Here is a 13,333-nt window from a genome sequence, read left to right on the forward strand (position 1 = left end):
AATATTGTAAGTCACGGCATCGTCTGCACCAAAAAATGTCTTGTTTCGCTTTATTTTTATTTGTTCAATTACATATGAGTTCTTTATATTTCGTGTTGCCGCTATCGAATCTCAACCGCGCACTCACACGAAAAAAAAAACTTTGCGAAAATCCCTTCTTATTCCTCTTATTTTACACGTGCTATGAGTCACATCTCGCTACACGCACATTTTTTCAAGAGAACGAGTGATAAGATGGTTTCGGGAACGGTTTTTACATATATATATATGCATATACATATACTGGTGTCTCGTTGCGTTCCCACCTCCATTCCATGTATTTCAAAATTTCTTATACATACGTATACGTTACGATGAACACTCGCGTTCTCGCAAATCAAAAAAAAAAAAAAAAAAAAAAAGAGAGAAAAAAATCAGTTATTACGCAGAGCGCGAATCGCATTTGTATAATAGAACATATTTCATATTATTTTCTTATAATCATTTACCTCATACGGTATTATTTTATTTCCTTTCGAGTAAAAAGTACGTTTATTAGATTGTACAAATGTACGTGTGTGCGATTCATAAGCAGCGAAGATGCAAATCGAATTTTTTTTTTATTTGTATTATTATTCTTATAATCATTATATTTATCATATAATATGTACAGAAATTTTCGTGGTGAAAAATGACTCGTAGGTGATACGCAGTGAATTTTTATATTTTCTTTATTGTTTCATCTTTTTTTTTTATTTATTTTTTTTTTTAATCCTCTATGGTGGTGAGTTGTTTATATAATCTGTTTTTCGTTCAACTCGAGTATCATTCCATTTCGTATGTAGAACACGAGTACGTTTTACCACAATTTGTTACAATATCCTATTCAGTTATCCTTTATTTAATAATTTTTTTTTTTTTTCATTGTTCATACTTGGTTATCGTTTCGTCGACTAGCCTATTAATAACATCATTGCATTATACACCATATTCCGACTCGTGGCGTTTTTTCGATTTCTCATGAATATACGCATTTACATTGTCATATAACATATTTCACATGGAATCGCGAGGACGAAAATTTTTGTGTATTATTGTGGGTATGTGTGTTTGAATGGGAAAATAAGCCAGCACCATGCCAATCGATTACCGATCTGTAGAGGAAGTGATCGGATCGCCGATGGTGCTAGACCATTCTCATTCGTGTGTATGCGAGCGTGTGTACATGTCTGTTTCTTATTTTTTTTTTGTTTTTTTTTTTTTGTTTCACATCACTTGTTATAGTGTCCTTTTTTTCAATTGATACTTTTCGAGTGTACGTGTGTATGTGTATTTTCATGTATGTACGCTTTAATATTTGTATGCGCACCGTTTCGGTCAGTGAACGAAACGACGACAGCGACGACGGCGATTTAAAAAAAAATTTTTGCTTTGAACATACGACGATCTTTGTTTCTTTATTTGTTTGTTGTTAACTTTTTTTTTTTTTTTTTTTTTTTCAAAGTTCGATCGTCGACCGATTTTTCGTGTGAATGCTGCGATTGTGCCTTGGGAGTGAAAGAATCCTTTAAATGATTTTTATTTTATACTTCAAGAAAGCAAGATTAGCTAGAAACGTATAAGCAATAGTACCTATACTATATCAGTATATTTTACTATGTCATTTTTTTTTATCATCTATGTAATACTTGGTTTGCCGATTTTTTTAAACTATCCAAAGTGAAGTGAATATTTGTTCTCCTTTTCTTTATTCTTACATCGTTGTGTACCTATTTGAGTTTTTATCAAAAAGATTTCGTCATTTAAAAAATTTCCCCCTTTTGATCGGAAGTTGGATGTACAAGTGTATATAGGCATCGGCTAGACACGAGGAAGAGAGAAAGAAAGAGAGAGAGAGGCTTTTGCTTGTGCGCGTCATTTTTGTGCGATGAGATGAAAAAATTGCTTCTTCAGTTATCTTTTAGGTTTTTCTTTTTCATTACATTTATAACTATTTATATTAATTACGTCAGTTTGTAAATGCGTTGGAAACTTTCGTTGGATCATTGGATTTGAAACTTTGTTTATTGAATTTTACATCGAATCAGCTTAGAATTTGATCAAAAACATTTTAAAATTGAAACGAAATTTCGTACGATACGGATAAGTAAACGAACGTAACATTCAACTACAAGATAGGGAAAAAAAAATTTTTGAACCGCTAAGATGAATTCAAGATGTTCTTATACGTAATTATTTTTTATCACGTTTTTCGTTTGTTACATTGTATTCATCACTTTTTTTTATTGTTTCAAGATCCATCAGTATAATATATTTGCAATTGTAAAGGCAACTCGTTTGAGGAATAATTTTTTTTCTTAAACATTACAACCATACAATCTTGAGACTCTAGCCTATCAAACCTGAAAATTCATGTTAAAAAAAAAAAAAAAAATTAATAAACAAAGTTAACCCTCTTTTCTAAAATACGTATTTATGACCAGCACAATGTAGGGAAAAAGAAAAGGATAAGTAACAAAGAACCCACGCCTAATGCGACATCCCACACACCAGCACCCCAACTTCCTCTCTCCAACTTTCCTCCCCACTGTTCGTACCGACAGGCCCTCTTGTCACGCGGCTCACGAAACAGGTAACACAGTATAATACATAATAATATGTAATGAAATACAAACAACATAGGTAAAATTACAAAAAATGGCCCATGATCGTTGATTTTTGTTCACTCGTATATACGCACACGTGTGGCATGCACCTCCCTCGGCACTCGCGCTGCATCGGTCCCTCAACCCCAAAAAATAGTAACTCCAACACCGTAAGCGCAAAACTATTGTATCGACGATGCCATCGTCAACATGCGTGTATCGACAATCGCAGTGTTGACTATCAACAGGTTCGTTAATCGTCCCCACGCGTATACGTACAACTGCATATATATACAATTGCATCGTCGATCGCATCCCATCGACGCCATCACCTCGGGTGCAACAACAGCAACACATGCGACTCGTACTCGTGACGCTACACCAATGACGGCAATGTTTGTCATCATCATCATCATCATCATCATTTGGGATCGATGGTAGCGGGAGTATCAGTCTCGTCGTCACTGCTACTGTACTGTTGTTGCGAGGTGGCGGCGTCCGTCGTCGCCGCCGGCTCCGTTCATCAGACATCCGCGGTGCGCGAGGTAACGCTCGGCGAGCGGCTGTGTATGACGACCTTGTGGCCGTTTTTCGTGGAGAAGCCGTCGCTCTCGACGAGCACTGCAGTCTGCAGGACGTGCCCGTCGCCCAATGACGACGAAGACGACGGCTCCCCCCCTTGTGGCTGTTGTTGTTGTTGTTGTTGTTGTTGATCTCCCGTCGTTGCAGTCGGCGATCCCAATAATACGCCGCCATTGTGGTTGGGAGGAGTGCCGCCGGCACCGGCGCCGCCATTGTCGCCGTCCGTCCCGTGGCTGTGGTCCGTGCAGTGGCCGTCGAGGTCGCTGTCGCCACCGTGGCGCTGCTGCTTGTGCTTGCGCCAGGCGTTCTGTATGAGCCTCGCGCAATACTCCTCGCGCTGCCGCCACAAGGTCGAGGATACCGGCTCGTAGCCGACCTCTTCCGGCCTTGTTTGCACCTCCGCGAGCTCGCCGGTCTCCTCGATAGCGTTGCCCTTGCGCGCGAAAAAGTCCTTGGTGAGAGCGTCGAGGATGTCCACGCAAAACATAAGGTCCCCCTTACATATGGGAATATCCATCGACACAATCTTGTACTTGTTGGGCTTGTGTATCTGGAGAGGCGGCTCGAGGACGTCGAGGAAGTCGGACAGTTGGTCGTAGCGTATGTATTGGGTGCCGTCGGGATCAAATTGCTGCCAAATCTCGTAATACATGTCGTAATCGTCGTCGGTGAGGCCCTCCTGCACGTCCTCCGTCGCTTGGGAGTAATTCTCGAGGATGACGGCGATGTACATGTTTATCACTATCAAAAAGCTTATCACGAGGTACGAGAGCAGGTAGGCTATGCCGATTGTCGACGAGCCGCAATTGCCGGGGTAACCGATCTCGTTGTTCGGCTCCTGGCAGTCCTCCTCGTTTATTATACCGTCCAGGACTCCATCCCAGCCGGCCGACGTCGACATCTGTACACCATCATTTTTTCAACATTAAACACTCACACGTTTGTTACGTTTATTCATTTCTAATTTTTTTTTTTTTCCACCTAAAAATGCCTTACTTGAAAAAGGAGTATCATCGACTGGCCGAAGGTCTTGAAGTTGTAAACGTCGTCAAGACCGCTCTTGTCCTTGACGTGCATGAAGAAGGACATGCCGAATATGGCGAAGATGAACATGACGAGGAACAGCAACAGGCAAATGTTGAACAGGGCTGGCAACGACATGGCCAGGGCGAACAGCAGGGTCCTTATGCCCTTGGCGCCTTTGACGAGACGCAGGACTCGGCCGACTTTGGCGACGCGCACCACCCTGAGCAAGGTCGGCGACACGAAGTACTTTTCGATTATGTCGCTCAGCACCAGACCTGCGTACCCATGGTTATTGGGGAGCGGAAGAGAGAAAAAAAAAGCTTTGCTCGTTATTGTTGTCTAAACAAGTTGTTTGTTTTTTTTTTCCATTATGCTAATGACAAAATCAAAGTAGGATGCACGTATGGTTTTTTTTTTTTTTTTTTTATCAATCCAAGATGCAAAATTTGTTTCGAGTATATAGATGTGACCCCTTGCGGGCTATTCGTGGTTTTTAGTGGAAGGATCTGTCATAGTAAGATCGAGCCGTTAAGGGGTTTCTAGTGTAATCTAGGTATGTTATCATGCTTATATTTGCGACGGAGCGAAATTTATCTTTTTTTTTTTTATCGAATGTATATTTATATTTTCAATAATATTTTACGAGACGAAAAATTTCGCTTCTTCATTTTTTTTTTCTTGTCGAGAGATTTTCTGAGTGTCGTCATGCATCATGTGAGCCTTGCAATGCACTTTAATCTAGATCATGTAGTGCATTAGAATTTGTATTATAAAAATAATGCAAAATTTTTTTGTTGATCATGTTTTTGTTTTGTAGAAAAAAATTTTTTTTTTTTTTTCTTTTCATATAAAAATACTAGAGTCGAGATGTATGGTTTTGTGTGAAAAAATTTAGAAAAAATCGTTACGGAATCGTGCATCAAGAGGAAAAAAATATTACTATAAAAACCATGTGAGCCCTATAGGCTGATGATTTTTAAGTAGGTAATTACGTAATCTAATAGTAAAAAAATTTGTAAAAAAGATTTTCACATTCTTTTTATTGTCAAGTGGATCCATTTCTATAAACTATGTAGAAAAAGGTAAAAAATTCATCAATCAATGACTATTATCTCAAATGCTAAAATCTATGACTAAGATCTAATTATAAAATAAGTGAAATGTAATTTTTTAAAATTCGTAGAAAAAAAGTATCGTGAAAAATTTTGATATATGCATCCATTCCTAATGGAGATTTATCAATGATCACTTACTTCTCGACTTACTTAACTCACTTTCCTATTTATTTTGCATATTTTGGTTGGGGATAATGCATTTACTCGTAGGCAGTCAGATCGTACGTGCGTAAATTATTTAATAAAGAATAAATCTAGTTATGAATCTTCTACTTGTTTATGAATTTGTATACGTATGTATATGCATGTATGTGACTTACGTTTATGTTTTCAAAATATTCCATGCAAATAAAATTTGTCCTTCAACAATCAAATGTACTACTACTTGTAATGTATATACACAAAGTGATCGTTATTTATCTTATGTTCTTTGTTAAAGGACTAGATTACCATAAACAGTAAAGAAAATAAACGTTTGTTTGAGGTAAGTACTCGTGGGAAAAAACAAGTTCTTCTAGCATTAAAAAACTAAATCCAAACAATTGTATACCTCGGTAACAAAAGACATTCCTTAAAAGAGTGTGCGTGTAAAATGTCTAAACCTACATAAAAACGTGGAATTGACTGTAATAAATAATAATAATAAAAAAAAAAAATCATCATCACATTCAGAAACACACGTACGATTTCCGTTAAACTATATGTAACGGATTTTTCTGACTGCCAGAGATAATGACAACATGTGCATCGAGGTCTCGTTAATCATAGTCCTCGTAGCATATTTGGGGCTCATATTACGACACGGGATCACTAACGTCGAGGGGACAAATCATAATAAACATTAATATTAATTCTGAACACCAATGTAAGGCTACATAACGTAATGATAATAAACACTTGCTGAAACTCCAGTGAAGCTTACGCCTGTTTGTTTTGGTTATTATTATTTCTTTTTATTTTGCATTTCATAATTTATCTCAAAAAAGATCTAAGTTCTAATATGACTAGTACGTGCAGTTCGTTCGAGTGTATGTATAACACACTAAAGTTCATAAATACAGTGTGTATTAAAAAAAAAAAAAAAACAACATGAGTCAAGACCAAGGCACTGTGTACTGTTATAATATGTGTGTGTCGAAAAAGTCATGATAAAGAGAAAAACACATGAATGTTCAAACAACAGGTCAATGATCCCAGAAACAAACAGGACTTGGCGGCCTTTACTTTTGCGAAGTAATAAAAAAATGCACGCATAATTCACTGAAGCTTCTCCGACAAAATGAATTAACCATTACGTTATATTACCTAATATTGATAAAATAACGACAACGAAGTCGAAGAGGTTCCAGGGCTCCACGAAATAGTGGTAGCGCAGCGCGAAGACCTTTGAGAAACACTCGCTGGTGAATATCACAATGAATATCATGTTCAGGTAGTCGAGCACGTTGCTGAAGGTTTCTGTCTGCTGGTAATGATCTAGGGTCATCGTCAGCATGTTCAGACCGATGAACAACATGATTATCATATCGAACTTCTTGTCCGTCACTATTTCGAACACGATCGCCTGGGGCCGCCACTGCAACATGATTCACACCCAATTAAGGATTTAATTAGTTTTTACTATTTTTTATTAATTTGCTTTCAATGCACTAGATTTTTCATTTATGTAGCTACGAAACTTTTACTTATCAATACGATGATGGGTATAATATGATCTAAACAAAATGATACTAAAAATACGGAGAAAATGGTCTATTAGGTGCAGTGCACAAAAATACAATAGTTACAAAAGTGTTTCGAGTCATGCGCCTCTATATAGTTTTCGTACTTGTGAAAGAAATTTAAAAATAAAATTTTTTTGTTAATCATTTCATGCTTTTAATACAATATTTTCTACTCTATAAGATGTAAATTATTGTAAATCACCTGTTTTCTAAAAGAAAAACATGTAGAAATGTACCACCTATTATATACTTAGGTGATTCAATGAAAATTTTTTTTTAATTTTAACATTAGAGAAATCTAATTTATGATGCTATTAAACTTTTTCTTATTTAACGGATATTTATAGAGTTATACTAGTTGTATGAATATAAAGTGATTACAAAGCTACAAATATGGAATGATTTTTAAAAAGGTCCCTTCTACGTTTATAAATATTAAAATGGCTTCGTAAAAAGCTATGATGAATGAGTTTAAATGTCAAGTATTGCAGAAATATCGATTCAAGTATAAACAATAGTTAAACAGCGATATAGGTAGTAAAGTTTTTAAAAATTGCGAGAATAAATGACTTGAGCTTCTGCTAATGAGAGTAGGAAAAAATACTGTACCCTCGGCCGGGGGATAGCCTTCAGTGGCTTTTTGTTGCCCATTTTTTTCATGGCGTTGTAGTATTTTTTCTGATCCTCAGTCATGAACATCTCGAGCGAGCCGCCGGCTTTTTTCTTCTGCTCGTTGAAGTTGTCAATGATAACTCCGATAAACAGATTGAGAGTAAAAAACGATCCGAAGATGATGAAAAATACAAAATATAGGTACATGTAAATGTTCGTTTCGCGAATCGGCTGCTTGTTTATCTGCAAAAAAAAAGGTAAATTTTTTTTTTTCCAACTATGCTCATCCGTTTTCTTCTCTTTACTGCTATTGGCGGTTTTTTTTTTTCGTTTGAAATATTATTTTCCGTTAAAAGCTTTGCAAGAGTTCAGATGACAAGTTCTTTTTTTTTTTTTTTTTTTTTTTAATCAGCCGCAAGTGACGTACAATCACAAAACTATTGCAATGGCCTGAAAAAAGTTATCGGGAGAAAAAAGGTAAAACTTGTCAGACGCACTTCTCTCGAGTCAATGGCGTCGTTCATGATTTGGATCCAGCCTTTGAAGGTGGCCACTTGAAACAAGCACAAGTAAGCCTTGCCCACGTGGTCGAAATTCATCGGCGAGTTCTCCCACGTGTAGTTTTCGGCGATGCAAGCATTGCGATCTGGTATTATCTCGTAGCTTAGCGTAGTTTTGTTCGCGTCGACGCACTAGAAGGTTTTTCGTTTGTTAAGTATTTTTTCGTCTTCATTATCACAGATATATTTATTTTTTTCATATCTGATTTTTCATCGGCGTTACCTTGAAATATTTTCCAGCAAACAATTGTACACCCATAATCGCGAAAATAAGCCAGAATATGAGGCACACTAGCAGCACATTGAAGATGGATGGAATAGCTTGGACCAGGGCATTGACGACAACCTTGGTGGGAAAAAATTGATAATCTCAGTAGGATGTGGTGATCGGTCGGTTTTTATCGAGTGTCATTTCATTCTAGTGTTTTAATTATGTACGAGCACGATATCACATGTGAATTAAAATTACTGTGAGCGATGAATTCATTGGTAATGCAATTGTGATTAAGATTTAGGTAAATAATTATAATTGTTAATTAGACTCTTCAACAAGATAATACAAGTAATTAGTAAATGAGTTTTTCTTTATTTATATCGTATGGTAATATATTGTAACGCAATTGCACCAAAAGAATTTTTCCTCTTCTGAGTAATTGAAGCGTGTTTCAGTGCTTTTTTAGTTAATTTTTCAGTATGCAACGAGTTTCAATGAAACTCTTGTATTTATTCGCAAAATCAATCGCATTTTTCATGTTTAATTTGGAGAAATAAGTATATTGTATAAGCGTGTGTCTATTCAACAGAATGTGATGTCTCACTGCGATCACGGAACTAAATGTAATCGGGATAATGCTCAGTTACAAGTACAAATTGAAATAAAATAAATCAAAGTAGAGGCATTGGAAATAAAAAATTTTGAACTAATCCAGATTGCGTTCAAGTTCCACGATCATGTGAGAAACTCTCCACAACAATGACTAACTAATGCACAAAAAAGAGAAGCATATTAGCACAGTACACGATCATGCAACAGCTAGTTCACACATAAAGCAAAAGCATAGACGGACACACCACGAATAGAAGCAATAAACGTGGCTAGAAATATACAATCGAATAATGTTTTATCATGGTCACTTCACATGTATATCACGTAATGAATTAAAAAATGTAATTGAGTTTAAGTACGAATAAACATTACTCGATTATAGAGTTTTGAGCATACAAACGCAAAACAATAAAAACTTTCTTTTTTTTTTTTTTTTTTTTTTTTGGCACATGGAAAAGGATTGTACATAATAGTTTAGGCAAGCAAAGAAGTATTAAGTATGTACAGAAATGAAAAAAAAAAAAATTATGATTGCGGATGTTCTATTTGACGGGGTATTCTGTATTCATGGGTATGGCTTGAATATTTTCTCAACCCAATGTCTCAGCGACCTCATATCAAAGCGTAAATCTGTGTATTTTCTAATAAACAAGAGAAACAAGTGCATTTGGTGTGCTTATTATTTCTTGCTCACTACTCGTTTGTTCCAAATATATTCTCTAAGTTCAAGGTGTATGATCAAAGGTATACTGTACGTATACATTGACAAGTTGATTATCTACTTGCTGTTGTCAAGCTGTGCATCATCCATCAGCCGCTTCAATGCATTGGATTTCAGTATAAAAAATATTTTCGATTTGCGTGCAGATTTTTATTATAATCAATGACGGTTTAGTTGAGGATTTAATGGACAAGGATATTTTTTTCTTCGGTTTGCATGAACCAAGGTATTTCTTCATTATGACCTGGCAGTTAAAAATCGAAATACCAATGACACTTTGATGAAATGTTCCACCTTCAACCATATAATGTTAATTGGATTCAATTTTTCAAAGAATAGGAAGTTGGATAAAGTTGTTTTAATTTTTGTATCGTACGAAATTTCAAACGAAACTGTGATTAAAAACAATCTGTATCAAACTTCAATATTCATATTGTAATTAGGTCACAGTTCATGAAACTATTGCATGAAGAGGTTTCCAGGTTCTCGAATATTAACTTCGAAATAGGCATGTCGTGGACAATACACATTTGTCATCTAATTTATTTAAAAATGCTAAAAAAAAAGTTGTTGCTGCAGTCTAAATGCAATGGCGTTTGGTGGTTTTAACTATTCTATGTATATGCGCATTAATATAATAAACTACGGAATTAAAAATAAATATTGATATAATACAAAAACAGTATTGTGATAACTCTCTGGTGAAATATATAAAATAGTTTTATTTTTGTATCTTTAAAATTTCCACCAGAGGCTTACTTTAGTATATATTATGTTGATAATTAAAAAAAAGTAAGCTCATATTAAAAATAGTGAACGTATTGGCAATTAATTGTATGTTATGCGTGTAAAATATTGTTATTTTTTTACTCCAAGGGGATGAGACAGTCGTACGAAAATTTTTAAAAATGTATAAATTACTTCAATATATCTCCGATCTGTGTAGGTATTTTACATAGACAATGTGTCCAATGCAATAACTACTATTTCGAATTCGCATCCCCTCAACTACATAGTTGTGTAAAATTGTAACTATGCGTGATGTTTACACGAACAGTAAGCCATTGCAATAAAAATATAAACTAAAAATTATTTTGACTAACATATTAATACTAGATCATAACAAGCAATTCACTTTATCCGTGTCCACGTGTTTATGTATAAACGCATGTATGTCTGTCTGTAAGAGTGCACTGTCGTTGTTTTCATCATGTGTATATGCTAATAAGTATAAAATATCTAAATGCCTCTAATGTATTGTAAAAAAAAAAAAAGATTTTGTGTAACTGTAATGTATCAATAAATGTGGCATTTGTTAAAAAAAGGCCGGCTGAGACTTGTGGGCTACATACCCGCATTCCCTGCATTCTAGACATCGCCCTGAGTGGCCTTAGGGCCCTTAGGGTCCGCATTGTTTTGAAGGCTTGGATTCCGCCCGCGCCAAGGAGCGACGCTATGAAGTTAATGAGAGACACCTGCGAGCGACAAAATTGAAGAGCGGATCATAGAAACACGTCGAATGACTATAGGCACAGGCGAACAGAAGGATTGCGATTTCTGTGATTTTTGCAGCGTCGCCCACTAGGTATACACAACAAGTCTCTGTTTCTTCTAGTAAGGTCAAAAAATGGGGGGAGCCGGGAAAAGACGACATAGTTTTTCCGAGTTTTTAATGTCTACTAGACTAGAGAGTTGGGGAATTTTTTTTTTTTTTTTTTTTTTTTTTTTTTTTACTAATTAAGAGAAAACAAAAATGTTACATGATACTGAATGGTACGGAAATGGGTAATTTGCTGCAGATTCGAAAATGCTGGCACAGGTCTGGATATCACCACAACAGTTGTAGTCGAAGTACATAGTTTGCTGTTAACGATTTTGATATCACATCGATAAATGTTAAATTTGTTTTTGATGAAAAAAGTTTTTTTTTCCCACATAGTTTTATTGCAGGAGTCACAATATCTAAAGGTTTCGATGTAATATCAATAACGTGTACAAGCAATTTTTTTTTTTTTTTTTGTCAAGTGTGAAGTATGTAACAATAGATTGAGCCATTGATGGTAATAATATGTATGTACAACAAAAACAGCTAGAAGATAGAAAAGGAGTATAGGACGTAGATGAGGCACACACTGTCTTAAAAATCAACGAAACATTTTATATTTATATATTTATAATAAACCAGCTGCTCCTGAAACAGATTAAAAAATTTTGTAGTTTGAATCTCTAATTCTCAATAAACACGCTATAAAGCATTGTCCTCATACATGTGTAAGAAATTGTTCCTGACCGTAAAATGCGTATGAACATACATGTAACTGTTTTAGCGTGTTATGGAAAATTAGATATTTCAATTTACACGTTGAGAAAAACACTCTCGGACACAACAATATAGGTATAATATAGACAGGAAACAATGCTACATTCGGTTCGCAGTTTAAGTAATTTATATAGAAAAAAAAAATAGATCAAAGTAATATGATAGATATTTTACGTGACATCCAAAGCATACTTTATAACTCGTTGCACAGTTATTTGTTATATAAATATACCATAGTATAGAAGAGATGTATCATAGTTTACACACATCATTTATGTATATGTATGTATACAGAAACTGTTTAAAAACTCCACAGCAAAATTTGGTGTAATTTTTTTACTTTTTTGCAAATAATTATTGAACTCTTTTGTTAATTCGATAACACAACATACATAACACAAATGAAGCTGTAGCTAATTACAATGAGTTTTTTCAAATTTATGTACACCCAAGTATCAGTGCAGAGACACAGAAGATAAAGATCGGTAGCACCAGTGTAAAATTTATTTTTTACTTTTCACTAGTTCATATTTATATTCTCAAATTTGTATCACATCGGCAAAGCAAATCACATAATAATACTTTACAGTGATCTCATAAATAGCATCAGCGATCTTTGTAGCGCAATTATAGATAAAATAATGTACGATATTAACGAAGAAAGCTGAAGCTCCACCAACTTGGCTTTGAAAAACACGCACCTGGCTTGCGCTTTTTTTTTTTTTTTTTTTTTTAACACAAATCGTATGTTTTTAAAAGTTTATTTTTTCGTAAGCTATACATCGAACATCTTGAGTATTTTGAAGCAGCATAAGTTTACTCGTCAAATGCATACTTTTACCCCATTGAAACACAAAGCTGATGATCACAAAGAAAATATATAAAAAAAAAGGTAGCTTTTGTATAAAAAACCAACGTGCGCGCAACAGAGAAAAATTCCACATCGGCCCCACAACATCGACTTAAATGAGACAACACGACTTTTTTTTATTTTTTTTCATCCAAAGTATTTTTTTGTTAGAGAAAAAAAAAATTCAGAAAGAAGGGAGAGCAACGTTCATCAGATAAATACACAAAGAAAAATACAGAAGGGTGTATATCAATGCGTAAATATATAAAGAGAAATCAAACACAGGACGCGCACACAACCCACCACGAAACCATACGGATTTTTCACGTGTATGATACACGCTTTGCAACTTCATGTACATACATCAACATAT

At 35.1% G+C, this 13,333-nt stretch overlaps 1 protein-coding gene across 2 annotated transcripts in view; it reads right to left on the bottom strand.

Moving 5' to 3' along the window:
- Positions 1-2,440: 2,440 nt before the first annotated feature.
- Positions 2,441-13,333, bottom strand: part of para (sodium voltage-gated channel paralytic) — a 75,314-nt gene continuing 64,421 nt past the window's right edge. The window contains exons 27-33 of one of the 2 annotated variants that reach the window (XM_089594418.1): positions 11,143-11,265; positions 8,467-8,589; positions 8,181-8,375; positions 7,681-7,926; positions 6,653-6,923; positions 4,203-4,507; positions 2,441-4,107 (exon numbers count right to left, since the gene is read on the bottom strand). In XM_089594418.1, the coding sequence (XP_089450544.1) occupies positions 3,148-4,107; positions 4,203-4,507; positions 6,653-6,923; positions 7,681-7,926; positions 8,181-8,375; positions 8,467-8,589; positions 11,143-11,265 (2,223 nt within the window). In that variant the 3' untranslated portion in view covers positions 2,441-3,147. Of the gene's footprint in view, positions 4,108-4,202; positions 4,508-6,467; positions 6,924-7,680; positions 7,927-8,180; positions 8,376-8,466; positions 8,590-11,142; positions 11,266-13,333 lie in introns of those variants that run through there. The other variant, XM_089594423.1, reaches the window with a different exon arrangement.

The sequence above is a fragment of the Copidosoma floridanum genome, unplaced genomic scaffold (assembly GCF_036245765.1).
Source record: "Copidosoma floridanum isolate Cflo_tuat_1 unplaced genomic scaffold, Cflo_Japanese_pri ptg000001l, whole genome shotgun sequence".
Taxonomy (NCBI): domain Eukaryota; kingdom Metazoa; phylum Arthropoda; class Insecta; order Hymenoptera; family Encyrtidae; genus Copidosoma; species Copidosoma floridanum.